The following is a 27041-nucleotide window of genomic DNA, read 5'->3' as shown; positions in this document are numbered from 1 at the left end:
TTGGGGGATTACACAAAGCAGGAGATGTAAAGAAAAATGTAGAGCAAACCAGATGAAAAAGAAAGAAAGGTGAAGATAGAGTTGCAGAAACATTTAGGACAAAAAAAGAAGGGGGCAGGGCAGTTAGTGTCAATAATATAATAAAGAAAATGTAAACAAAATCAAACTAAACAAAAGGGGAAACACTTTGAGAACAGCACTGCTATCTAAGATTTAGGGTTGTTTCCTTATAAATTTATAAGCTTTCATGCGGTTACAACAGGGCTTTCCACAGGGCCAACTTAAATCAAGGAAGTCACTGCACTCCCATCACAAATAGTTTTTAGGGAATTGAGGAATCGAGCATCATTTAAGAATGTTTGTCACTCACATGAAGCTAGATCTTCCAACAAAAATGCTCAGGTTACAGTTTATAAGTGCTTTATATGGAACAGTTCTGCCAACTGTACTTAAAAAAAAAAAAAAAAATACAACAATGGCATGAGCCAAAATCTGCATTCAAATAAAGAGGTCTGCATTTCAAAATCAAATACATATAGGAGGTGATTTTAAAACAGTCATATAAATGGATTCAGCCAGCATAACTGAAAAAATAGCAATTTTAGAAAGGAAAAGCATATACATACCATCACTGCTTACATATGCCACCAGTAGCGGCAAGTAGATGTATATATTTAGCCCTGCTACAAAGTAGGTGTAAATTACACACATGTACATCTAATGGATTATGCACATACTAGCCGTTAAGCTGGACGAGATTTCCAGCTACCCTCCTCGCTGCCGCTCCCTCCCCACTCTGTGCCGGGTCCCCTGCACTGACCTGACAGCGCCTCTCACCTCCATGTAAAAGCGCTGCAGGCAGCAGATCACTCTGCTGCTGCCTGCAGCGCTTCCACATGGAGGTGAGAGGCGCTGTCAGGCCAGTGGAGGGGGCCCGATGCAGAGGGGGCGGGAGCGGTGGTGGGGATGGGGTGGGGGGGGTAGAGGTTGGTGCGCGCAATGTTCATTTCCAGGCTCCAGCGGCAGCGTCCGACAGTCTGACTCAGTTTCCCTCTCTGTTACGCCCTCTGACGTCATTACATCTTGATGCGAGGGCGGGACAGAGAGGGAAGTCTCTACCGAGCATTTGCAGGTGAGTCGGTCACTTGCCATTTATATGCTTGATACTCTGCATTTTGTGCAAACCTCACCCTGGGAACACCTACTTTATACATATATAAAGGATCTTCCCCATAGATGTTTTGATACATGTACATGGCACAGAATTTGCATAGCTGGCTTTCTATGCGAAAAATTGGGTTTTATTTGTAGACTTCTAAAATTGGTATCAGATTCTTAAAATTCAATCTTGTCTATATACTAAGTATACTGATACCTATAGTCTCACAGCAAATATAAGCACCTCCAATTAATTTAATAGATTAAAAAAGGTTAAAGGAATGCTTATTCTGCTTTCCTCTCATTTTGTCACCATAAACAAAGCACCTTTTAACAGCCATGTTAGTGGGAGAGGGGAATAAATAGGGTTGTATTATGGAATATTTAAATTACTTTGTTTGGTTTATACTATGCTATATTTGGTGCATTTTATCACATATGTCAATTTCTTTCAGTCCCCTTGTAAGTAACAAAGAGTTATATACGAACAAGAATAGAACAGAAGGATGCAGCTGTGTAACAGTGACCGTAGATACCAGTTTGCCAAGAGCTGTATACTTTACAAAACTTAATATATAGTCCAATGTTCTATTTCATGCATTCTCTAAAAAATTAAGAAACAGGGAAGTGATTACAGTTTTGCAACATCTCAACCCTTGTAAGACAGGGAATATCAGTGATCACACTGGTCAGACTTAGGGTGAACACAACTTATTTCAACAGGTAGCTGTGGCATCTGGTCAGAAGCTATCACCACAATGTCTGTTCCAAAGAGAATCTTGGGTAATTACCTACAACATTTAGCTTGAGGTCTGAGGCCTGCAGCCATGCAATTGTGTGAGCGCTAATCCCCACAGTGGAAGCTTTCGACGCCATGTTAAAAATATAATAGGTTGCACGGACCATGTATTTTCCCATATGCCTTACCAAAACATCCCAAGGCCCTTGCTTCTCTTCTCTCTCTGAGGGCATCAAAAAGTGAGTCTTCAAACTCTTGGCTCTTTTGAGAGCCAATGGAATGGGGAAGAAGCCTGTCTTGAATAACTGACTACCTGGTCAGGACTGGGGTGAAGGCGTGGAGACACAAGGGATCTCCGATACGCAATGAAAGCTTCCTCTCTCAATGGAATGTAGATCAACTGAGCCCATCTGAGACCTCAGTTTAATGCATTTCCAGCAGGCATACATGGGTCATGAGTATCAGTTGGACTATCTTAAGTCTTGACATTGACACCATCAAATCTGCAGCTCTGCATCTAGAAAAGAAGTGCTCTATGAGATCCTCTAATTTTTTCATGAGCTGCTCTTTGAAGGCTGCCATTGACAAAGGTGGGGGAAGTCAGAGTGGCCATGTTCTCCTGGGTCTCTTGGTGTGTATCTAAATCTAGGTCTTGGCTCTGTGGAATACATTGCGCTTCTTCAGACAAACAGCAAAAAAAAAAAAAAAAAAAAAAAAAGAACTATCTTCCATAGGTATCAAAAGAAAAACAAAACAGTGGAGGTGACTACACAAAAAGGTAAATTATCCACACCAAGGGTACTCCAGAATCTTTATTGATACCATGGAGGATGAGCAGTCCACACATCAGGACACTAGTGACCCCAACGCTGCGCTCCAAAGGAGCTTGGTATCGATGTGAGCTGTCCTCTGCCTGATGTTTTTGACCCTTGGCACCGATGAGGGCCATGAATACACCTTCCTCGGGATGGCTGATCCCGATAGCCTCTATTGACACACTGATGGTGAGGTCAATGGACCAGGCTTAGCATCAAAAATTTGTTATGCTACTTCTCACGATCAAAAATTCTTCTTTGACATCTGTGAACACAGAAAAGATTGAGAGGGTTCATGGTTGACCTCAGGCATTGCAGGCACCAGGAGTGTATCCGTAATGAATACGGTCCCGACGCACCGAGAGTGTTTATTTAAGCTAATAGACGTATCCGACATCGCTTTGGCTATTTAAAAAAATGTTGTTTTTTTTTTTTACAAACAATTCAATATTGAAAACTCGAGGCCTACTCTGGTCTGATACTGTAAAATAGAGGAAACGTCAAAAAAAACGCCTGAAAAACCTACCTAAGACAGCTAACGGGAGAAGAGAGATACTGCATGACAGAGACAGGGCTTACACAGCAAAACCTCAAACTATGTGAAACAAATCAAACTGTGAGCTGCAAGGAATGTGCTGAATAAATGCAACCTTTCAATTCCACAGAAAAAGGGAAACTTTTAAGGTTCTGCTCAATAGCAGCAAGTAAGCTGTGTGCATGTGTGGTAGAATGCTTTCAAAAGCTTGTGCAAAGGTGGAGAACTGTTTCAGTGTTGGACTCCATCAGAGCCGGTGGTGGGAGGCGGGACTGGTGGTTGGGAGGCGGGGATAGTGCTGGGCAGACTTATACGGTCTGTGCCAGAACCAGTGGTGGGAGGTGGGGCTGGTGGTTGGGAGGCGGGGATAGTGCTGGGCAGACTTATACGGTCTGTGCCCTGAAAAGGACAGGTACAAATCAAGGTAAGGTATACACAAAAAGTAGCACATATGAGTTTATCTTGTTGGGCAGACTGGATGGACCGTGCAGGTCTTTTTCTGCCGTCATCTACTATGTTACATCAGTATCCTGGCTTGTCCTCAAAGAAATAATTTAATGTCCTACAAGATCAGTTCCCTATCAGATTTGGGAGAAAATTAGGGAGAGATGATAAACCTACTCTCTCCATGGAAAAGAAAGAATTCCTGAGAATCACAGACAGAAAATTCTTTACAGATGAATCAAATAACTGGGTACCCTCCACATCCATTTCCACATGCCCAGACCTCAACTCCTAAGCAACAGAGATCATGCCCTCTTGTAATTCACTTCACTACAAAGAACTTTGAAAAGGAAGACAGAGATGAGACATCACTTTGTGACCTTCATGAAAGATATGCTTGCCAATGACTACTACTACTACTAAACATTTCTAAAGCGCTACTAGGGTTATGCAGCGCTGTACAGTTTAACAAAGAAGGACAGTCCCTGCTCAAAGGAGCTTACAATCTAAAAGACAACATGTGCAGTCAGCTTACAATCTAATGGACAACATGTGCAGACACTCAATTGGGGCAGTCTAGATTTCTTGGATACAGGTAAAATGATTAGGTGCCGAAGGTGACGTTGAAGAGATGGGCTTTGAGTAAGGATTTGAAGATGGGCAGGGAGGGGGCTCTGCGTATGGGCTCAGGGAGTTTGTTCCAAGCATAGGGAGAGGCAAGGCAGAAAGGGTGGAGCCTGGAGTTGTCAATGGTGGAGAAGGGAGCAGAGAGGAGGGATTTGTCCTGTGAGCGGAGGTTTTGGGTAGGAGCGTAAGGGGAGATAAGGGTAGAGAGGTAGTGAGGGGCTGCAGATTGAGTGCATTTGTAGGTTAGTAGGAGAAGTTTGAACTGTATGCGGTACCTGATTGGAAGCCAGTGAAGTGACTTGAGGAGAGGGGTGATATGAGCATATCGGTCCAGGCGGAAAATAAGACGTGCAGCAGAGTTCTGAACGGATTGAAGGGGGGATAGGTGGCTAAGTGGGAGGCCAGTGAGGAGTAGGTTGCAATAGTCAAGGTGAGAGGTAATAAGAGAGTGGACGAGAGTTCGGGTGGTGTGCTCAGAGAGGAAAGGGCGAATTTTGCTGATGTTGTAGAGAAAGAAGCGACAGGTCTTGGCTATCTGCTGGATATGTGCGGAGGAGAGGGAGGAGTCGAAGATGACTCCGAGGTTGCAGGCAGATGAGACGGGGAGGATGAGAGTGCCATCGACTGAGATAGAGAGTGGGGGGAGAGGAGATGTGGGTTTTGGTGGAAAGATAATAAGCTCTGTCTTGGGCATGTTCAGTTTCAGGTCGCGGTTGGACATCCAGGCAGCAATGTCCGATAAACAGGCAGATACTTTGGCCTGGGTTTCCGCAGTGATGTCTGGTGTGGAGAGGTAAAGCTGGGTGTCGTCGGCATAGAGATGATATTGGAAGCCATGAGATAAGATCAGCGAGCCCAGGAAAGAGGTGTAGATTGAAAAAAGAAAGGGTCCAAGGACAGATCCCTGAGAAACTCCAACAGAGCGCGGGATGGGGGTGGAGGAAGATCCATGAGAATGTACTCTGAAGGTACGGTGGGAGAGATAAGAGGAGAACCAGGAGAGGACAGAGCCCTGGAACCCAAATGAAGACAGTGTAGCAAGGAGTAAATTGTGATTGACAATGTCAAATGCGGCAGATAGGTCGAGGAGGATAAGGACGGTGTAATGACCTTTGAATTTGGCAAGGAACAGGTCATTACAGACTTTGGTGAGTGCCGTTTCTGACCAAGCAGATGTAGAACCAACCCTGTTTCTATGGGGAACAAAGAACGCTGGTTCTTATCTACCAGGCTAAATCTGAATTGCAGAAAAGCCCAGTTAAGGACCATCACTGGGTCTGACGTGACCCAACAGCCTATTAGGCATTTTAATCCACTTCAGAAAGAAGCCTATCACCATAACAGCCAGCATTTGTTTTGTTGATCCAAGAAAACAAATAGGCAAACAACCTGCAGAAAACTAAGATAGCATGAAAGAGTAGCAGACCAAAAGAGAAGTATCTGTCACCAATTTTATTCACCACAACATATGATTTAAAATTCTAAATGTCTGACAGCAATGTTTCGCCCATACAAGGGCTGCATCAGAGGCATAAAAAACTGGTAACACATAAGAAAACATGTATTAGTAAAATAATAATAATAATAAAAAGAATGACAAGTAAGAAAAATATTTCCAGACCACTTGAAATCAAACAGAATAAAACTAAACATACAGAATTTTTATGTCTTATTCAATACATTTAAGGGCTACATTTGCAAAGCTGCGCTAGCCATTCCTGCAAAGCACATGTGACGAAGCAAACTGCAACCATGGCTTTGTAAAAGGAGACCTTTTGATTTGAAGCAGTCTGGATATATTTATATAGTTTTTTTTTTGTCATAGAGGGTCCCTTTTACCAAGCTGCAGAAAAAGGGTACTGGTATTGGCATTGGCGAATGTTTTACACACGTGCCGAGGCCCCCTTTTATCGCAGCTGGTAAAGGGGAAATCTCGCTTTCCTACAGGAAATGGCCAGGCAGCAAGTAAAGCACTTGTGGAGTGGCCACTTCAGGGGTACCGCTCCTCTTTGAGGTGGTGGTAAGGACTCCCGTGTAAACCCGTTAGTAACTGGGCAGTGCGTGGTACTGCTTGATTACTGCTGAGTAATTCCAGTGCTACAAAAATAAATAAATTTTTGTTGCACTGGAGATGACAGCACGCTAGAGGTGGGAAGTACTGCAGGGCTGCTGCGGTAGCCCAGCAGTACTTCCTGTAGAGAGTGGTAAGTCTGCATTGGGCTTACCACTGCTTAGTAAAAGGAGCCATATATGTTGTGATGAATAAAATTGGTGAGACACTTCTCTTCTGGCCTGCTACTCTTTTGTTGTCAATGAAGGCTACAGAACTAATTGAGACTCCTGTGGTTCTGCGATGATAACAAGGAAATTGTCAAATATAGGATGCAAGTCCACATCTTTGGCAGTAGTAACCTAAGGACTCAGAATGGCAGCAGAGAAAAAGTATGGTATGGATGCCAGGCATTTTTTAGAAAGAGACTTATGCAGATGATGGATTGAAGTCTCTACTCACTGACGTAGAAATGCATTGACATCACTGGGACGCATAGAATCAGTCTTTTTAAAGGTTGTTTTTTTTTTTTTTGCTGTTTCTGAAAGCTTTCTTTATGTTTTTCTCAGCAATTTTGGTCAGCATGGAAGTATAAACATCTCAGGTCCATCTTTATTCGTTTTGGTTTTTTTTTTACAAGTTCCTTGATGTTTTTTTAGTTTGATCCCCTCACTTGGAATCTGACCAGAACTGAGTTTAAATGTTTGGCTTAAAGAGATTTTATTTTCCTCTTTTTTTTTTTTTTAACAGAGACCTATGTTGGTGGAGTGTTAAAGTTTGTACCAACTGAGTAAGCCATTCTCTGTGTTTATTGTTTACTTTTATAGTTTTAATTTGTAGTGCTCGTGCACTATTTTAGTGTCAATAGTTTGGCATTTTATTAAACTTTTACCTGTTTAGCACCTAATGGTGCTAAACAGACATATATTTTTTGTATCCTTAATTGTTCATTTATTTATTTATATGTGACTAGTTGCACTTATTGATTTGTTTTTATATTATTATAGTACTGTATGCCCCTGTACCTTTGGCAAAACATGGCCATGTCAGGCATCTGAGTGTGGACCTTGGGAGTATCAATACGATTTATTAAAGACCACTTCTTGTCTTTTGTTCCACGGTGGATATTGTGGACTGTCTTCTTGTTTTTATACTCCAGCATTCTGGTGGGACAATTTCTGCATATACGTAGGTTATGACCTCATAAAGGAACAGCTGGATATCAAGCTACGAAATCTCAGTTCACACTACAAAAATATCCCTCCAGAATCATACATAAAGCATATAAGTGGGTTTATAATGTTCAGAGGAAATGGCTGAATCACCCCACTGGTATAACAGATGAAAATCATTTGACACGTGTATTGCCTTATACCAATGGTATTGTTGATCTGCAGAAGATAATTTGTAAGCACTGGCCAATGCTTTCACTCCATTTAATGTTTAAACAAAGTTCCTCAGTTTGCTTACACTAGAGGTCGGAATATAGGTGAACGATTATCTGGTTATAAGATATTTAAGATCATTAGTAAGAATAATCTAGGGCACCATAAATGTAATGGGTGTACTTACTGTAGATATGCATTGAAAGTACAATCCATGAAGATTCTGGCTAGTATAGGAAACAAAATTTTATTTAAGGGACAGCACGGATTGTGACTCCCAGCAAGTAATATATAACATCTGTTGCCATTATGGTCTTTGATACATTGGCCAAACTGTACGTAAAATAAAAACACATTGCACAACACTTGAGTAATCTGTGGGTTAATACAGTAGAAGCCCCTTTGGTGGACCACTGGGGCTCAGTTGGCCATGATGTAAATGATATGCGGTTTGTAGTTTTGTACCAACTTGAGAATATAAGAGGTGGTAACCCCACAGTAATTTTGGAACGTAAAGAACAGCGATTTATTTATAACTGGCAGTTGGTTAGTCCACTGGAATTAAATAAAGAAGTGGATTGGAGCATTATTTAAATGGCAAGGCATTACTTATCCAATCATTGAACTCTTTTTAGAGATACGTACTGCACATGGCATTCTGCTTCAATTGACTCCAACAGTGATAGCATGAAAGTGCAGTCTTGGAGTTATCCAGCGGCTTGTGGATGCTAATAGGTTTTGAATTTTGTTGTAAGGTAAGTTGTATGTATATTTGAATATTATGGGAATAGGATTGTGTAAGTGAATATATGCACTGTATACACATAGTGTATTATGTTTTATTTTCAGTTACGATCCTTGTCGACGCACAATAGTGAAACATGGCCCCATGTCGGGTCAACATTTTGGAGGCAATGAGCATTGAGTCTTAAAGATGTGGATGTTATATGCTATATGGGCTCAACCGATCTGCTGAATTCTTTTGACGAAAGGTGTGGAAGAATTCATCAAGATCTCACAGATTACATCAATCTCCCTTTTGTGCGGGTGATTTGGATTTATTTAAGTTTCAGTGAACAGCTTAAATATTGAGACATTGGAATCACCAAGTTTCACTGAATGATTGGAAGGTTAGCAAATGACAGTTTATAACTGACATCTCCACAGCCTTGAGGACTTTTAGTGGTTAGGAGGACTTGCATAAAATGTAAGTTAATTCCACATTGTGTTTTTCAGGTAGTGCTGCAGTGTATGTAGTTACATTTTTAAGAAATGTTTTTAAAAAACTGGGGGAGATAATTTTATATAATAATGATAAATTGTTCTTTATATTTATATTTATTAACATAGTGATTATATTGTAATTATAGTGAAATATAATTTACCCAGGAGTGTGTGATATGTCTTAGAAATTGAGCATAAGAAAAATGTAAAATTACAGTTAAGACTTTTGTCTAGGCTTGAGAAACTGTGGAGAAAGAGAATGTAAGGAGGGAACTGTAAGCTACATTAACAGTCTTTCAGTTGGAGGTAAAGCAGAAAGTCATGCAAGAGCCATGTCTGATGAAACTCTTGGCAACTTTAATATCAGCTTGTCACAGCAGGAAACAGTAAAGGAACTTTGTTTGTGAAGGAGCTTTCAACAATCTTTCAGTCTCGATCTCTCACCTCACGAGCTAGTTAGTATAAAGCAAGGCAGAATATGACTGCAAGAAGGCTTACTACCTCTCTGGGGGGGGGGGGGGTAATTATATAAGTAACTTGACCATGCAGAACAGCATTTTACTAGCTCAGGCAGGCACTTATAAAATTGACTTAAGGGTATATGGGCATACACGCAGGTGCTCAGAGTACATGAAGAATACTTTTATACAATATACTTGTTGAAAATCCTGGCGGCAGAGAATGGATACAGTGGGGACAGGATCAGCTAATTTCTATAGGCAGTGAGAAGATACTTCTGGTGCTTTTGAAAAATGTGTGACCTTGTCTCTGTTAAAGGACCAAGGAAACTCAGACAGAACCCCTGAGGCAGGCATTATGTGCCAAAATACAGGCTGTGTCTGGTTCCTGGCTTTTCAATAAACTGTCTCCATTATCACCTGTGGTTGACTGTGCTTTTTCCTCCTTAGAGCAAGCAATTTTGTGTGGACACATTCAGGAGCTAATTTCATAAAAAGGCACATGACATATGTTTTGCCTTTATAAAATAGATACAACTTTTCTGCTTAGTCACCCTGTTATAAAATTAGCCTGTTGTGCTAACTCCACCCTTAGAAGACTAAATTGTAGGGAAGATCACGAGTCTCATGAAGTTCTACATTACATAAAAAGCCCCTACCCAGCTCGTACAATGACTGAATCTCACCTGTTTCCGGAGACCAACATTCTGGGGTGGTGCGTTCTCTTCAAATTTAGCCAACAGCTGGGTTGCCATTGATTTCACTCGGTTCTGGTTTCCCACAGCAGCATCAATCTTCCTCTCAGTCAAGGCACTCACAAGCATTGGCCGCTCCTCTCTGTAACTGCAGGGAACTTCCTCCTAACACAGTGGATTAAATAAGTTTTATTTCCTTTCTGACTGGATAAAATTTATTGGAAAATCACAAATATTATCCAAAGATACAGTGTTATACATGAGCCTTCACAACATTATAGATCTTATCCAGTTATCTTTATAGTGGTCCAATTACAATTACCTTTTCATTACAACTAAAAGAATTCTACATGACCAACTTCTTTCAAGCATTTTAAGCACTTTTCCCAGGCCAACTTTTGCAAATGAAAAACCACTGAACAAATTCATCAGCTGTTAATTCGCATACAAATTACCTTCACTAGAATTAAAAATTTCTGATTTTCCCTCAACTAGAAGTTGTAAGAAAACAAATTTTCACCTTGTTCTGGTACTCTTTCCCTTCTGTCCTACTAAGGGAGTTACAAAAGTGCTCCCCAAAAATAACTCAGTGGAGAAAGATGAGCTTTGCCTTATGTTGAATTTAGTCTTTTTCTGTGACTGCTAATAAAGATACCCTGAAGCAAAGGACATTCTCCCTAAAGGAACAGATCTGGAAAGCATAATGCCGGATACAAACACAAGAGGCTCTTAATATATCTTTACATATCAACTATGATTTATCTAGTTATCTATTGTGATAAGGAACTGCATGCTCACTTTATCATGGAGCCAGGGCTGGTTCAAATGATACGGCTTTTGTTGCCAGGAAACCAGAATACAGGAATTTTCTTTGAAGTGTGGGAACAACAATTCCCCAAAACAAATAGGGAATGAAGTCAGTAGGAGCAGGCTTGGGAAAAGCTTAGCTGTGGCAATTAAGAGGCTTGGATCTAGCTTACAGGAACACCCCAGGCGCTCTAAATTAGGAGAGGCATTGAAAAAAAGACGTTGTTTTTTTTAAAGGAAATAGACAAGAGAAGGAACAGACTTCCAGAGAGGAGGGCAGGAATTTATGGGCTACAGAATCCCTGAGATGAGAGCCCAAAAGATCCTGCCAAGCTAACTATAGCTGTCCTGTGCTAAGGGTTGGTTGCCTAGGATTGGAAGGTAGGGGACAGATCTTCTTGTGAGGCAAAGCCAGTTTATGTAACTTGATGGGAAAGGTTCAAACAGAAAGGATGTGATGTCAGCTGTTTGGGGAAAAGGTTTAAAACCCAGCAATGCTTGATGTAATTGTGTGGAAGGCTGGTACACAGCAGTGAGAGGTATAACCTCTTGAGGGTAGAAAAACCCCAGGAATACAGAAGAGATTATTGTATGTTACTGTGAAGTTCTTTGCTTTCTTGAATGAAAGGGGTGGAGATATATTTGCTTATGAGTTTATCATAACCTTAAAAAAATGAATCTTTATGTTAAACACTGTGCACTGGTGGTTTGTTTGAAGAGGCCTCACTTAAAGCTATGTTAGGCTGCATACAGCAAGTATGCCCATAAGGGCAGCCTAGCCAGGTTGAACTCTGAGGCAAGCCACCTCTGTCAGGATGGCTGGCGAGACTAGGGTGAACCCTCATGGCAGCACTAGTTTTCTATTTCAGCTTGGATATATCAGCTTTGCACATTTTTTTAGCTGGTACTTACATCCTCTGACTGGCTTGTTTTCCGTCGCTTTCCTGCACCTTCCAGACCCTTTTCTTTTTTGTCCTGTAAGAGGAAAAACAAAGTTGCCCCATGATTTAATCAGCAAATCTGGAATTCATCAGCCTTCTCCTCTACAAAAATTACTGAGGATTTTGCTTGTGTACTAATGATCACTTACCTGCCTCTATTAAATCATTATGGCACAACAGAAGGCTGGTTGTGTATAAGCTTTTTAAAAACATCAAGTTATAGTCTGATGACATTTACAAATGGCAATATAATTTAACAGACCATAATGCAAGGTAAAGGGATTTGGATTTAGCTCATGGCTTTCTCAGTAGTTCACAGTAGTTATACTTCAAGTACAGTAGGTATTTTCCTGTCCTTAGTGGGTTTACAATCTAAGTTTGTACCTGAGAAAATAGAGGGTTAAGATTAGGGCTATACTGAGTATTTGTATTTGATTTGGCCCTGAATACATTTGTATTCGGCCAAATAGAGATTTAAACTTGAATATGAATAATCCGGGGCTCTACCGTGCTAAATCCTACTGAAATAAACACTTGATATCTGATTTCATGTTGCTTCTTTTATTATTTGTTATGTTAAAGCTCAATGCCCATTACTTGTATTTGGCCGAATATTTTTCATTATTCATATTCGGCTGAATAGTAAAATATGCTATACGGTACAGCTCTAGTTAAGATCACAAGGAGCAGCTGTGGGATTTAAACCTGGCTTCCTTGGTTCTAAGCACTGCTCCAACCATTAGGAATCTTTGAAAGGCTAAGGAAAGTAGGTTAAAGATGCGGGCAAACACAGAAGCTAAGATAAGTCATGCTGAAACAGACCAAGTCCACTGAGCTCAGAATCTGGTCTTCGAAAGGGGCCAGTCTGGCTCATAGCGTCCCAGCACAGCGCAAAAAGTAGATCTTTTATAGCTCTTGTCCAGGGATAAGCACAATAATACTTGGTCCAAATCTCTCTTGAACCCAAGAAATGAGTTACCATGACCACAGATTCTATAACTGAGTTATGGCCTACATGAAAAAATATTTTCTCCGATTTGAGGCTGACAAAACATACAGAGGCAGTTAATACATGTAGAGACTGCACAAATGCATGACAAAAACAAAACTGATTGACTTCCATATTTTGTCTCTGATTCTTTCTTGAAATGAGAGGATATCAAATACCAGCTTCACTTCCACATGAATGACCATGTCCGTGGAAATGGGAGCTTTGCTATTTACTAATTTGGATATTTTGCTGTGTCAGCTAACAGGGCTCACTGAAACAAAGCCCTCAGTTTGCATATGCATACTTCTTGTCCTCCTTGAAGAAAGCTCATGAGTTGAGTGCCTTCCGAACAAGCCACCCAAGCCCTAAACACTTGCATCAGTTGTTGCATATGTCCATTATAAATTCTGTAAATGTTTTTCAACATGTTCTTTTTCTGAGGCCACCAAACTAGAAGTTCTTTCACTCTTTGAAGATAATCAATAGAAATAAAACAAAATAAAACATGGAAAAGAAAATAAGATACCTTTTTTATTGGACATAACTTAATACATTTCTTGATTAGCTTTCGAAGGTTGCCCTTCTTCGTCAGATCGGAAATAAGCAAATGTTGGTACATGACAGTATATATAAGTGAAACATCAAAGCATTTCAGTGATAGTCTAACAGGATGGGGGTGGATAGGTGAGAGACAGGAAGAGTGGTAATTGCTTGATATTTTTCAATTTATTCAGAAAGTCTGTGGTGTATTCTATGAAGCTGTTTGTTTTGTGCACGAGAGGTTTCAGAATCCCCTCTATGAGTCCAGATATTTCCTCCGTGAGTGTGCCAATCCCCGATATGATTGGTCTGCCAGGGTTTCCAAAATCCACAAACCTAGTACCAATCAGAATGTCACCTTGGTGGGGCAGCACTTTACAAAACCAGAACACTGTTACCAGTGATTTCATGGTAAGAATCCTGAAAGGGAACTTTAAAACAATACAGGAACGTAAGACCTTTGAAGTCAGAATGATTAAATATTTTGACACCCACCAATCAGGACTTAAAGATATGGGTTTTCTAGCCCATTATAAACCATAAAATTGTACTGCTTTGTCATCCTCCTATCTCCATGCATATCTCCCTGTCCCTCATCTACCCGACTCTTCCTGTCTCTCACCTATCCACCCCCATCCTGTAGACTGTCACTGAAATGCTTTGATGTTTCACTTATATATACTGTCATCTACCAACATTTGCTTATTTCCGATCTGATGAAGGGCAACCTTCGAAAGCTAATCAAGAAATGTATTATGTCCAATAAAAAATGTATCATCTTATTTTCTTTTCCATATTTCATTTTGTTTTATTTCTATTGATTACCTTTAAAAGTGGACTAACACAGCTACCACACCTCTCTACTCTTTGAAGAGAAAGTGGTAATTCCAGTTTGGAGAACCCAGCCAATTGTGGATTAGAAAATTCTGTAAAATCTGCACCCTGTCTGCTCTTGGTGCATTATTGAGGCCATTAATTCCAGTACTTGGGCTTGGTAGGAAGGGACTGTTTTAGGAGGGCATGAAATTGGGTCTTTACTCTGTGATTGTGCCCAGTGGCAAAGCAATGCCATGGCCTGATAGGATGTTCTTGGAGCTGGATTCCTTGATGCTAAAAGAACCTGTTTAAATGGCTCTATTAAAGATAGTGGCTCAATTAAGTCCCACAAATTCTCCAAGCTGTAAGTGATAAGCTCTTGAGATTGAGGTTTAAGACTTGATTGTGTTCCTCAGTCAGAAGCATTGGATAAAGACCCAGCAGCATCAGATGGGAAATGAAATGACTTAAGTTTTGGAAACAAAACTTATCTAGGCCAGGGCGCAGCAATGAGGATTACCTAAGCTTTATCTGTACAAAACTTCTGAAGTTCCCTGGTGAGAAGAGGAAAGGGAGGAAATGAATAAAACAGGCCTTTACTCCAAGGGATGTCAAAAGCAAGTGATGCTATCCTGTGCAGACTTAGGTCCAGATGCATTAAACTCTCCACAATTCCCTCTTACTTTACCAATCCCCGTTGCCGTTCACAGACTTTTAAAAAACCGGGAATGCACGAAGGAAATTGCATGCAAATGAGCTGCTCACTGTTAGCTCATTTGCATGCAATTTCCTCCATGGGGGGAAGCCAGTCTGTAAGCTAAGCATGCACAGAGAAGCCAATTGCCAAATGTGGCTGCTCTGCGCATGCTTCAGACAGCTTTCATACACGCAGATAAGCTGCGTGTGTGATAGTAGCCTTTTTTATTTATTTTTTTTTGCTCTGTAAAGTGAAGGAGGGTGGAACATTTGAAATGGGCAGCCCATGAAGAGACTGGAACACTGGAGCCACCACTGCAGTGAAAAGTGTACAGTATTGTCTGCGGCAACCTATTACTGTGTGCTTGAAGACACTGGTTCCAATGCAACTTTAGATGCCACTGGAGATGGCACCTATGTCTGAAAAGTTGGAGATGATTGCAAGCCAACATGGATGGCATGCATAAAATTCTGTTCCTGATAGAATGAAGGACCTACAAACTGGCAGAAATGTCTTTACTACGGTATAGATAATGACACGGGGATGGGGACCCAAGTAACCGCGGGGATGGGGACAGAGCTTGCGGGGACCTGGTTGGGACAGATCCTGTGGGGACAAACTTTGTCCCCGTGTCATTTTCCACTTTGAAGCCTGTTAATGAACTGGACTGTTATATTTATGTTTGAGTGATGCAGACAATATTTTGATTTTTTGGAAAAAACAAGCAAACATGCTGGCCTCAACTAGCAAAATTTGCATGGGGGATCCTGTACATCCTACTACCAGCATATCTTCTAAGAAGACATCTTCTATTGCAGGAAGGACTGTGGAAGACAGGAGAGCTAGACAGAAACCTGAGATTGTTGATAACTTCTTATTCATCCACAGATTAAAAAATAATAACAGTTACATAGGGCATATTTCTCCTCCCTAGAGCATACAGAATGGGTTGTATTTTGTACCCCTGGACATTTTAACAGAGTAAAATAAGATTCCTTGGGGTAGTAGAAATCAGCTATTGTTGGGGTTGGAAGGGTAGAGGGTGGTGGTGAAGAGGGTTATTATAGCTACTCACTGTTATTTTTTTCTATTTGTAATTTATACACAATAGTTGAACTGCATATTGTTCCTTTTTATACTGAAAAAGATTTAAATATAAAATCATAATTGTTTGAGGCTTCTGCAGATGAGGACAGAGCCCGTGGGAATGGAGCGGGCACGTGGCGGAGCCTGCAGGGGCAGGGCGTGGACAGAGACAGGGCCTGCGGGGACGGGGACAAATTTTGTCCCTGTGTCATCCTCTACTACGGTGGTGTCTAAACATGCACCAATGAACTGTATGACATTTGTGGTAGTCTCCGTAGACTTTTCCACATTGATGAGAAATCTCAGGTTCTGAAGGATGTTGATGGTGCCATTGACCATGTGCACAGCAGAAAATTGTGAAGCAGTGGAAATAAGCCAGTCATTGGGCTATTAAATGATGTAATGGCCCTTTCTTTCAAGGGCTGCAGCCACTACAGCCACTCACTTTGTAAATATTTGTGGTTCAGAGTGGCAGTGAAGGAAAATGAACCTTAAGAACATCCAATAATTGATTACAATGAATTCGGTTGCGGGTATAGGCATCCTTAAAGGTTGAGAGCAGCAAGCCAATTATTTTGATTTAATAAGGGAAGTATGGTGGCTAGGGAGTTAATTTTGAACTTCTCCCTTTTGATGAAATGGTTGAGGTTATGGATTTGGGAGAAGAAAAAAACCTTGAGCAGAATCTCTGACTGCTGCAAAAGGGGCAACTCTTCCATAGCATTTGCTTGAAAAGGGAGTTGATTTCTTCCTCAACATGGGGATGGGCCTTCAGAGGGCTTCGTTTTGGCAAATTGATGATTACATTTAGCCTGTAACCTTGCAAAATAATTTGTGGTAGCCAGCGATGTTGTGATGGCTTGCCATTGATTAAAAAAAAAAAAATTGGAATCTTCCACCCACAGGGAATGAGTCAAAATATAAGCAATGGCATGGCAGCCAGGACTAAATGAAGGTCTTGTATAGAGGCCAACTGACATTTACTGTCTTGGATAAGGTAGGTATCTTCTTCTGGAATAGAATTGTTGAAAATACTGATAAGGTCTTCTATAGCGACTTGTTTTTTTCTTTGACCTTGTATTATGATCCTGAAGCTGAGAAAAAAAGCTCTACTAGTAGACGAATGGTCTTTTACCTAGGATACCACATCTTGACTTTTCCCCTCCAAAAGGCTGACCCCACACAAGGAGCATCTGACAAATTGTCATTACGTCCTCTGAGGACCGATGCTTTCAACCAGGCTATGCAACACACCGACACAGCTGCTGCTGCAGCAGCAGGAAGGGCTGTCCTGCAGGTGACTGGTTTCTATACCGGTGAGTGCTGCAGCAATGAAGAAGTGGCTTCTGAGTGTATTGGAGGATAGAAGCGGGGTCATGAACAAACCTCTTAAAATGCTGAATGAGGGCAGCATTAATAGGATCCTTGGGAAAATGAAGACTGTTATGGGTCTGCTGGGTGAGCAGAGGCCTAGTGCTGTGGCCACAGATTTTGATTTTTTTGGGCGAATGGATTTGTGCCTTTTAGGTGTGCTACAAACTTTAAGGCCCTCATGATCCAAACAGCGCTCTAAAAATAGCGCTGGCTTTTCTGCATCGATGATAAGAGATAATGCATGCAAATTTAAGCAGCGAAATTATCTGTGATCAAGGGGTAGAAGTGCGGGAGAATTGTACCTGAGCATGCGCTCAGCACAATTCTCCCGCACTTGTTTGACAGGTCTGGGCTGTCAAAAGCCCAAACCTGTCAAACACAGGGGCTGGAGGTCCATGGGACCACCAAGCCCTGACTACCCCTGCCCCGAGCAAGGCAAAATGGGGGCTGGAGGTCCGGAGGACCTCCGGTCCCCCCGACGATCTCACACCCCCCCCCCCCCGCCGTTCAGGGAGGGCTGGAGATCCGGTGGGTCTGCAGCCCCCCCGAACCCACAGAAAATATCAAGTGGCCGCCACCGGCCAAACCCTCTCCCACCCAGTGAGCAACTGGAGGTCCACCCCCAACTCCCCTCCCCCCCCCCCCGCGTTGCTGTACCAATCCCTGGTGGTCCAGCGTGAGTAGGAGTAGTGACAACCCCCCTCCATTCCCCCCTACCCTCTCCCACCCTCCCACCCAGCGAGCGAAGCCACCCCAACTCCCCCCCCCCCCCCCCCCCCAGCGTATACCGATCCCTGGTGGTCTAGCGTGAGTAGAAGTAGTGACAACCCCCCTCCCGGCCCCTACCTTTAGTTGGAGGAGGGACACAGCCTGCCTCCCTCCTCTTCCAGTGGACGACATCGCAAAATGGCAGTGCCCAGCCCCGCCCATTGCATCCTGGGATACGCTGGGCGGGGCTACAAACCATGTAAGGGAATTGCTTCGAGTGGCTGCAATCCCCTGCCTAGAAAACAATTCTCTTTTGAAGTCTTACTATGCCTCTTGGCAAGACAGAATCTGGCTTCCAAATAATGCAAGTCATAGGGCAGTGCTATTCCCTTGTCTTTTACAGATATAGTTTCTTGACATGAACTGATTCAAGTGATTTCAAGCCTTCTTGGTTAGAAAATCAACACTAGGTCAAAAGTGTTGCAATAAGTAGAAATTATCACTTTTGCAAATAGCTCTATATTGAGAAACTAAATACTAAGAGCCACAATATTAATGTCAAAAGAAGCCAACAGCGAAGAAAGCTCCTGATAAACTGTGTGTGTATCATTCAGTTGCAGGTTACCAGACTAGAGTACACACAGTGATTTAAGATAAGAACACTGCTACAAATAATGGTATTTGTATGATAATGATCTCAAACCCTGTATGTTCAAAATGAATAAGGAATATCCAACATGATCATGCAAAAAGAAAACACATGAACTCCAAAATGTGCCAGTTCACACAAAAGGGAGAGGGCTGAAATGGCAATACTGTACCTTTGGAGTGCGTTTGCGTGAAATAGTCTGTCCCAGCTTACTGAGGAAAGAGATAGGAGACTTGGTGCTTACAATCAGGGCAGCCTTCTCATCTACATTAAGGTCTGTATTCTCTGCAATAATAATAAAATGGTCAAACACACAAGAAAGTACTCAATATTCAATATCCTTGAGAATAGAAAGAAATGTGGGATGCACTGGGGCACAACATGAAAACCTGACAAAGGTTTTTCCATGTTGCCCCACATCAAATCCATTGTAAGCAGTTTTATCTACCTTCAATTGCTTATGGAACTTCATCCTTTGATGAACAAGGGTGACTTGATTTATCTTGTATGTATGCCTGTGTAACAACTAAGCTAAGTTTATGACTAGTATGTCCACTATCCCTGCTCAGCACAATAGCTTGCTAGAGTTCTGGCTGAAATTTATGAACTTTGGCTTTTATTTAAATCTTTGTACAACCTAGGAAAAATGGGTTCTTTAAGGACTTAATGATCATCCACTTGCTCAATGCATTCACTCAAATCTCTAAAAGCATCCAGCTTGTCAGCACCAGGAATTATGCCTCCTATTGTATGGGCACTTTCTGCACTGTGGGGCTTTCCTCTTTAGGCAGAGTGTGGCAGCACTGTACTTACCTTTGACAGTGCTACAATGAGGTCTCCCAGCATCTTCTAATCCATAAAATTACCCCCATCCCTACTAGTCACAGAAGCACTTAAATGCACAATTTCCTGCTGCCAGAGCCATGTTTCATCATTAACAGCTGGCTGTTATAGCAAGACTTGACCCTGAGAGCAGATGTTATGCTTAAGTGTTTTTATGACCGTTTGGCTTTTTTTTTTAATTGATTGAAGATGTGGAGATGCACTGAGACAACAGTATTACAATAAAGTACAGTGTTCCATGCTCTGCCTCTACCCCTACAGCGTGAGAGACGTTGGAACATCTTCCTGACTAGTCCCCACCCCCCATTGTGGGGTTTGCTTGGGGTGGAATGTACGTTAGTGGGTGCATCTACATGGTGAGGTAAAAAAAAGTAACCCCCTAAAGTTTTTTGCCGTATTCTCAGCAACCGTTTTGAATTTCAATGAGAAATTCTACACACTTTTTAGTCGTCATACTTACGTATTACTATTAAACATTTAATTATCATATGCTATGTTGATGTTTCTGACATTTTAGCGATACTACCTAGTGAGTTTTGCATGTTAAAAATGTTTGAGCTAAAACACAGTACACCACTCAAACAATACAAATAAAAGTGTGTCAGTCACTGTGAATGCTCAGTCTCCACCCCTAGCATTAATTAAAAGAGGGAGGTGCTCAATATGATGAAAAAGATTGAAGAAACGCAGCAAGGGAGGAGGAGAGGTGTGTGAGGTCAACTGGTTCCTGTGACAAACTGTTCCAGATCATCTGCAATGCTCCCTTGAGTTTGGCAATTGTTTGCAGCTTTGGGTGGAACTTGTGATAGGCCTCCAACGGTGTAAGTCTGAATCACTGTGACGTCATTAACAGTAAGCTGGTACCCCCCCCCCCCTTTTTTTTTTGTTGTTTTCAAATGGTAGTTTTACAGTGCAAAGATTTTTGAACATTTATGCATATGAAGTATCACATCACACCTTACATAATAGGGTTATCTTGTTGGACAGACTGGATAGAATGTATAGGTCTTTTTCTGCCGTCATTTACTAAGTTCCTATGAATGCATGAAAATTGTTGAGCGGTCATGTAAAAAGTCTAACTTCACTGTATTTAAAGATAATCTCATTCTACTCAGCACATAAATGTAGATACAGTAGTAACACAAAGCTGTAAAATTTTCACGTTGACAAAACAGCAAAAAAACTAAGGGGTTACTTTTTTTTTTTAATGAATCTTTAGTACAACTTTAAGGCTTGGAGGCAGTATATAAGAAATAAATAAAAATAAATACAATACTTTTGCTGGTTTATTGTTGTACCCTTTTGCTATCGCGTATTGAGGTTAATGCATACTTACATTCAATATTTGTTTATTGGTCAGCGTTAACTAAATGCAACCCTTTAGTTTCTTATTTTTGTTAATAGTTTGTATGATTCTTATTTTCTAACATTATGCTACTGTAACGCATCTCGTGGGCCTTTTGGTTTATGGGTGAGTAGCCCCCCCCCACCCACACACTAAAGAAAGAAAGAAAATTCTTGTGTACCAAATATTGTAATCCTTTTTCACACTCGCATAGATAATTCACTGTTTTTGAACTTTATGGATAGCTGCTAGTTTGCGCTGCAACTCTGGGTCTCCTATGCAGCAGTGTCACCAAGGTCAATTTGGCCCACCTAACATTTTTCTGTAGCCACCCATCTTTTTTTTGGGGGGGGGGGGGGGGAGGGGAGCGGGGGAGACAGAGGGTGGGATCAAAATTTTATCATCATGTTTCTAGTCCGCTTTAACTAAGCAGATTACAGACTAACATCCATAATTAAAACCACCACATAAAAACCATGAACTTAAGCAAACTCAATGTTCCAGCACAAAACAAGAAAAAAATGTCCTCCTGTTCGTTTTGGATTCCAATTCAATTTGAACCTGGGCTGGAACCTTGGCACCATCAATCTCCATTCACAGCTAATGGATTTTTTCTCCTCATTTCCCTTTTTCCCCATTCAAATAGCCTAGTCATCACAGCAACAGAATCCATCCAAGTGCCACACAACGGGACTCCTACCAGAGACCTGTAATCATGGGCTTCCAAATTCAGCTACCAAGTATGGCTGCTGCAAAGTGAGTCAAGCTCCCTCCTCTCAGGGCCTGCGTAAGCTGTCTTGCAGAAGAACTAAGGTGGGAATCAGCTAATGTCCAGCCCTGCCCACTGCTCTTGGACTGCATAGTATGTGCTAATAATTTAAAAATAAAAAAGCTATTAAGACCTTCAGTCAAAACCAACAGGTAAAAACTGAAGGAAAAACCTAAAAGTAAGAATACTGAAACTAGGTAACAATAAATGTACCTAACCTTGAATTGTATGGAAACTTCAAAGAGTGTTTTACAATTCCATGATGTACATGTATGTGTCCTGCAGTTCCTTTTTGGTAGGTAGCAGTAAAGGTAGAGGTAGTTGAGATGTTCTTTATGGTGGTCTCCTGGAAGCTAGATTTCTTTAACCTCCTCAAGGACAGAGATGTCCAAGATGCCTTAAATGCCTGAACCCTGCAACAGCTCACTGTCAAAGATCGTATTGGACATTATCAAACCCTCCTACCTTTAACCCCACGTGACTGAATCTTATCTTCCCTATCCCACCATAACATCTTTTGTACTTGTCCCCTACCGAACTTGGCAAATGCCTTACGGTATTATGTAAGCCACATTGAGCCTGCAAATAGGTGGGAAAATGTGGGATACAAATGTAACAAATAATAATAATAATAGATTATCTGCCCTTTATATTTGCAGGCCATGAGGGACAAGCTATTGAGATTACGGTGAAGTAAATATCATTTTGTTGGGTCAGTGGCGAAAGATGTTGTCCTAGTTGGATTAGATGATCTAACACCAGGGAAAGGAAACTAGATCTGTCTCAGCTAGAGGGGTATTATCCGGATAATCAGAGCCTTGAATTACGTTATCTTCTGAAGAACTCTGGGCACCCAGGTTTGTTTCATGTTTGACTGGGAGGTCAAGGCAAGTGAAGATTGGGAATGTAGTATCTCCAGTGTATCTTGTGGTTATGAGGATACCACAAGGATCAGCTGACATGAAACAGCCAAAACGTTCAAAGATTACAATATATAGATAACTACCCTTCCCAACTACCAACAGACCCCAAGCATGAACAACAAGTAACAAGCACGCAAGAGAGAAACAGTAAAAAGCCACCCAGGGTGAAAAGCTTGCTAAAATTCACCCAGAAAACCTAACAATTAAAGACCTATGAACTCCCTAGATGCTTCCCCTTGTATCCTTCCACCCCCCAGAGTTGGCCACTAAAAAAAAAAAAAAAAAAAAAAACGCTCCATAACTGCACTATTAGAGGTCCAAGGTATTGAGCACCATACTTCTCATCTTGGAGGATAAGCTCTGAACATATCTTTCCCATATCAACCAGAACTGTTTCTTCCTGTGAGGACTTAGCTTCCAGAACCACCACGGCATGCACAGCATTCTGCCAGTGCCAGAAAGGACGACTCAATTTGTGTCCAATACTGCAGGAGACACTTTTTCCCCACAAGTGCCGCTTTACATAAAGCTCTCACCCTTTCCCAAGGATTCAAAAACTGTCTCCGAAATAAAAACCCCAAGGGATGAAGCACAATTGATTTCCATAACAAACGTGCAAAATAATCCTGAATGCTCATCCAAACAAATTTGTACCTTAGAGCAAGACCATAAAGCATGTGAAAAGGATCCCTTAGCAAGGCCACATTTAAGGCAGAGAGAAGATGGAACATATCCCGCTCTATGGGCCTGAAGATGAGAGAAAAACGCTCTCTGAATCGTTCTATAATGGCATTCTCTCAAGGAAGCACTACAGTTCAATGTGGGGGTATGTGATAAAGAATGTTCAATATCTTGAGTGGTGTCTCTTGTGGCCAATCCAGTACCTGGCAACATCCCAAAACAGTACAAAACATTTTATGCTGCTTATCCTAGCAATGTCTAATAACAGGTGGCAAAGTTCTACTAAATTATGGTGATAAACCTCCAAACTATAAGAGTAGAATTTATACAGCGTGTGCAATCAGCATGGTGTTGTTTTAGCAGGGGAGTCTCATAAGTCGCTAAAGTTAATTTTGCTTTTTACAACCTTATTTGCGACAGTTGTAATCATCGGCTCACCCTACCAACCTCCTTCACTGTTTTTATAGGTAATTTTTATACTTTTTATCTTTAACTTTTATCAATGCCTGATGTATCGTGATGCTTAATGTTGCATACGCATTAAGAGCTACTCAGTGAGACAATCTAATGCCAGGATGAGGCTGTGAGCATATTCAAAAATATAATTTGTCTTAGCTTGACAGGTGCCTGTTTCGCACACTCGGCTTTCTCAAGGGGTTGTTGTCGCACCAATCAACGGGACAGCTTGTCTATGCCTGTCTATCCTAGCAATGAGCAGTGGATTTTTCCCAAGTCCATCTTAATAATGGCTTATGGACTTTTCTTTCAGGAAGTTAATCCAAACTTCTTTTAAATCCTGCTAACTGCTTTTACCATATTCTTTGGAAACGAATTCCAGAGTTTAATTACACATTGAGTGAAGAAATATTTTCTCCAATTTGTTTTAAATTTGTAGCTTCATTGTGTGCTCCCTAGTCCTAGTATTTTTGGAAAGAATAAACAAACAATTCACGTCTACCCGATCTACTCCATTCATTATTTTATAGACTTCTATCATATCTCCCCCCTCAGCTGTCTTTTCTCCAAGCTGAAGAGACCTAGCCGCTTTAGCCTTCCCTCATAGGGAAGTTGTCGCATCCCCTTTATCATCTTCATCGCCCTTCTCTGTACCTTTTCTAATTCCACTATATCTTTTTTGAGATGTAGTGACCAGAATTGCACATAGTATTTGAAGTGCGGTCGCACCATGAAGCGATACAAAGGCATTATAACGTTCTCATTTTTGTTTTCGATTCCTTTCCTAATAATACCTAACATTCTATTAGCTTTCTTAGCCACCACCGCCGCCACCACCACACTGAGAAGAGGGTTTCAACATATCATCAATGACAACACCTAGATCCCTTTCCTGGTCTGTGACTCCTAATGCAGAACCTTGCATCCATAGCTATAGTTCGGGCTCCTCTTTCCCACATGCATCACTTTGCACTTGCTCATATTAAACGTTATCTACCATTTGGATGCCCAGTTTTGTAAGGTCCTCTTGTAATTTTTCACAATCCTCTTGCAATTTAACAACTTGGAATAACTTTGTGTCATCAGCAAATTTAATTACATCACTAGTTATTCCCATCACTAGATCATTTATAAATATGTTAAAAAGCAGCCGTCCCAGCACAAACCGGAAATCTACCCTTTTCCATTGAGGCTACTGACCATTTAACATTACTCTCTGTTTTCTATCTTTTAACCAGTTTTTAATCCAGAATAGAACACTACTTCCTATCCCGCGTCTCTCCAATTTCCTCTCGAGTCTTTCATGAGGTACTTTGACAAATGCCTTTTGAAAATCCAGTTACACATTATCGACCGTCTCACCTTTACCCACATTTTATAGTATTGAAGGAGGGAGAAGAGTATGTACATACTTTTTTTGTGAGATGTAGGAACGCCTAAATGTGCAATGACTGTTCCTCTTCTGATTCTACCAAATATTCCCCTGGGGATGCAAGGGTAAGAATTTGTTTGAACTGAGCACATTTGCATTTCACTTAATTTATTTTAAAACAAGGGATGAAGTACTGAGCTTTTGTTGTTTATGAGTTAAATTTTAATACCAAGAAGTGCAGAGTGATTGGGATGCAGAAACCAAAAGAGAGATACTGGATAGGAGGGGAAAGATTAATAAGCTCGACTCAGGAGAGAGACCTTGGGGTGATGGTGTCCAAGAATCTGAAGGTGAAGAAACAATGCAACAAGGTGGCAGCCGTGGCCAGAAGGATGCTAGGCTGATAGAGAGGGGTATAACCAGCAGATGAGAGGAGGTGTTGATGTCCCTCTACAAGTCGTTGGTGAGGCCCTACTTGGAGTATTGTGTTCAGTTTAGGAGGCCATATCTTGCTAAAGATGTAAAAAGTCTGGAAGCAGTGCACAGAAAAGATACAAAAATAGTATGAGATTTGCATTGCAAACCGTACGAGAGACTTGCCGACCTGAACACGTATACCTTTGGAGGAAAGGAGAAACAGGGGTGACATGATACAGACATTCAAATATTTGAAAGGTATTAATATGCAATCAAACCTTTTCCAGAGACAGGAAGGTGGTAGAACTAGAGGACATGAATTGAGGTTGAAGTGGGGCAGACTCAGGAGTAATGTCAGGAAGTATTTTTTCATGGAGAGGGTAGTGGATATATGGAATGCCCTCCCGTGGGAGGTGGTGGAGATGAAAACAGTAACAGAATTCAAACATGTGTGGGATAGACACAAAGGAATCCTGTTTAGAAGGAATGGATCCACGGAATCTTAGCGGAGATTGGGTGGCAACACCGGTAATTGGAAAGCAAAACCAGTGCTGGGCAGACTTCTACAGTCTGCACCCTGGTTGTAATTGGATATGGATGGGCTGGAGTGTGAATTTTAAGGGGCTTCGACATTAACTTTAGAAATTTTAATACAAGAACAGTGCTGGGCAGACTTCTACAGTTTGTGCCCTGAAAATGGCAAGAACAAATCAAACTCGGGTATACATATAAAGTATTACATACCATATATGAGTTCTTGTTGGGCAGTCTGGATAGACCGTACAGGTCTTTTATCTGCTGTCATTTACTATGTTTGGTTGATAGTTCCTCTTGCATTGTATTGTCCCACCTTTTTCTTTATCCTACTTTTGTACAATTTGTTATAGCTCACTCAATCCTTGGAATTTGTACAGGGTGGGAGGGATGGGGATAAGAGTGTAGATTTGTAGGGTTTTTGTGGGTAATTCTGCATGTTAGCTTTGGTCATGGGGTCTTAGTCTTGCTTGTGGACACTTAAGGAGAAGAGTACCTTTTCAAAAATTGTTGTTCTTATCTAGAGTAAAGTGGTGTGGTAGTCACGTCAGTCCACTTTTAAAGGTAATAAATAGAAATAACTCTAAACATAGAAAAGAAATAAGGAGGGGCATAATCGAACGGGACAGCTCCGTGAATGGGTGGGGAAACCCATATTATGAAAACAAGATGGGCGTCCATCTTTCGTTTCGATAATACGGTCGGGGACGCCCAAATCTCAACATCTAGGTCGTTGTAGAGATAGTCGTCCCCGGTTTTCAGCGATAATGGAAACCGAAGACGCCCATCTCAGAAACAACCAAATCCAAGCCATCTGGTCGTGGGAGGAGCCAGCATTCGTACAGCAACCAGGCACCCTAGGGGGCACTGCAGTGAACTTCACAAACTGCTCCTAGGTGCATAACTCCCTTACCTTGTGTGCTGAGTCCCCCAACCCCCCCCCCAAAAGAAAAAACCACTCC

General features: G+C 41.4%; 1 protein-coding gene across 2 annotated transcripts in view; it reads right to left on the bottom strand.

Moving 5' to 3' along the window:
- The window catches only part of MICAL3 (microtubule associated monooxygenase, calponin and LIM domain containing 3), a 441368-nt gene that overhangs the window by 273840 nt on the left and 140487 nt on the right, over positions 1–27041 (bottom strand). For both annotated transcript variants that reach the window (XM_030213784.1, XM_030213786.1), the window contains 3 exons: positions 18912–19024; positions 11850–11912; positions 10122–10295 (listed from right to left, as the gene is read on the bottom strand). In XM_030213784.1, coding sequence (XP_030069644.1) covers positions 10122–10295; positions 11850–11912; positions 18912–19024 — 350 coding nt within the window. The remainder of the gene's footprint in view (positions 1–10121; positions 10296–11849; positions 11913–18911; positions 19025–27041) is intronic.

Source organism: Microcaecilia unicolor, chromosome 9, assembly GCF_901765095.1.
Source record: "Microcaecilia unicolor chromosome 9, aMicUni1.1, whole genome shotgun sequence".
NCBI lineage: Eukaryota > Metazoa > Chordata > Amphibia > Gymnophiona > Siphonopidae > Microcaecilia > Microcaecilia unicolor.
This window is presented reverse-complemented; position numbering and strand designations above follow the sequence as displayed.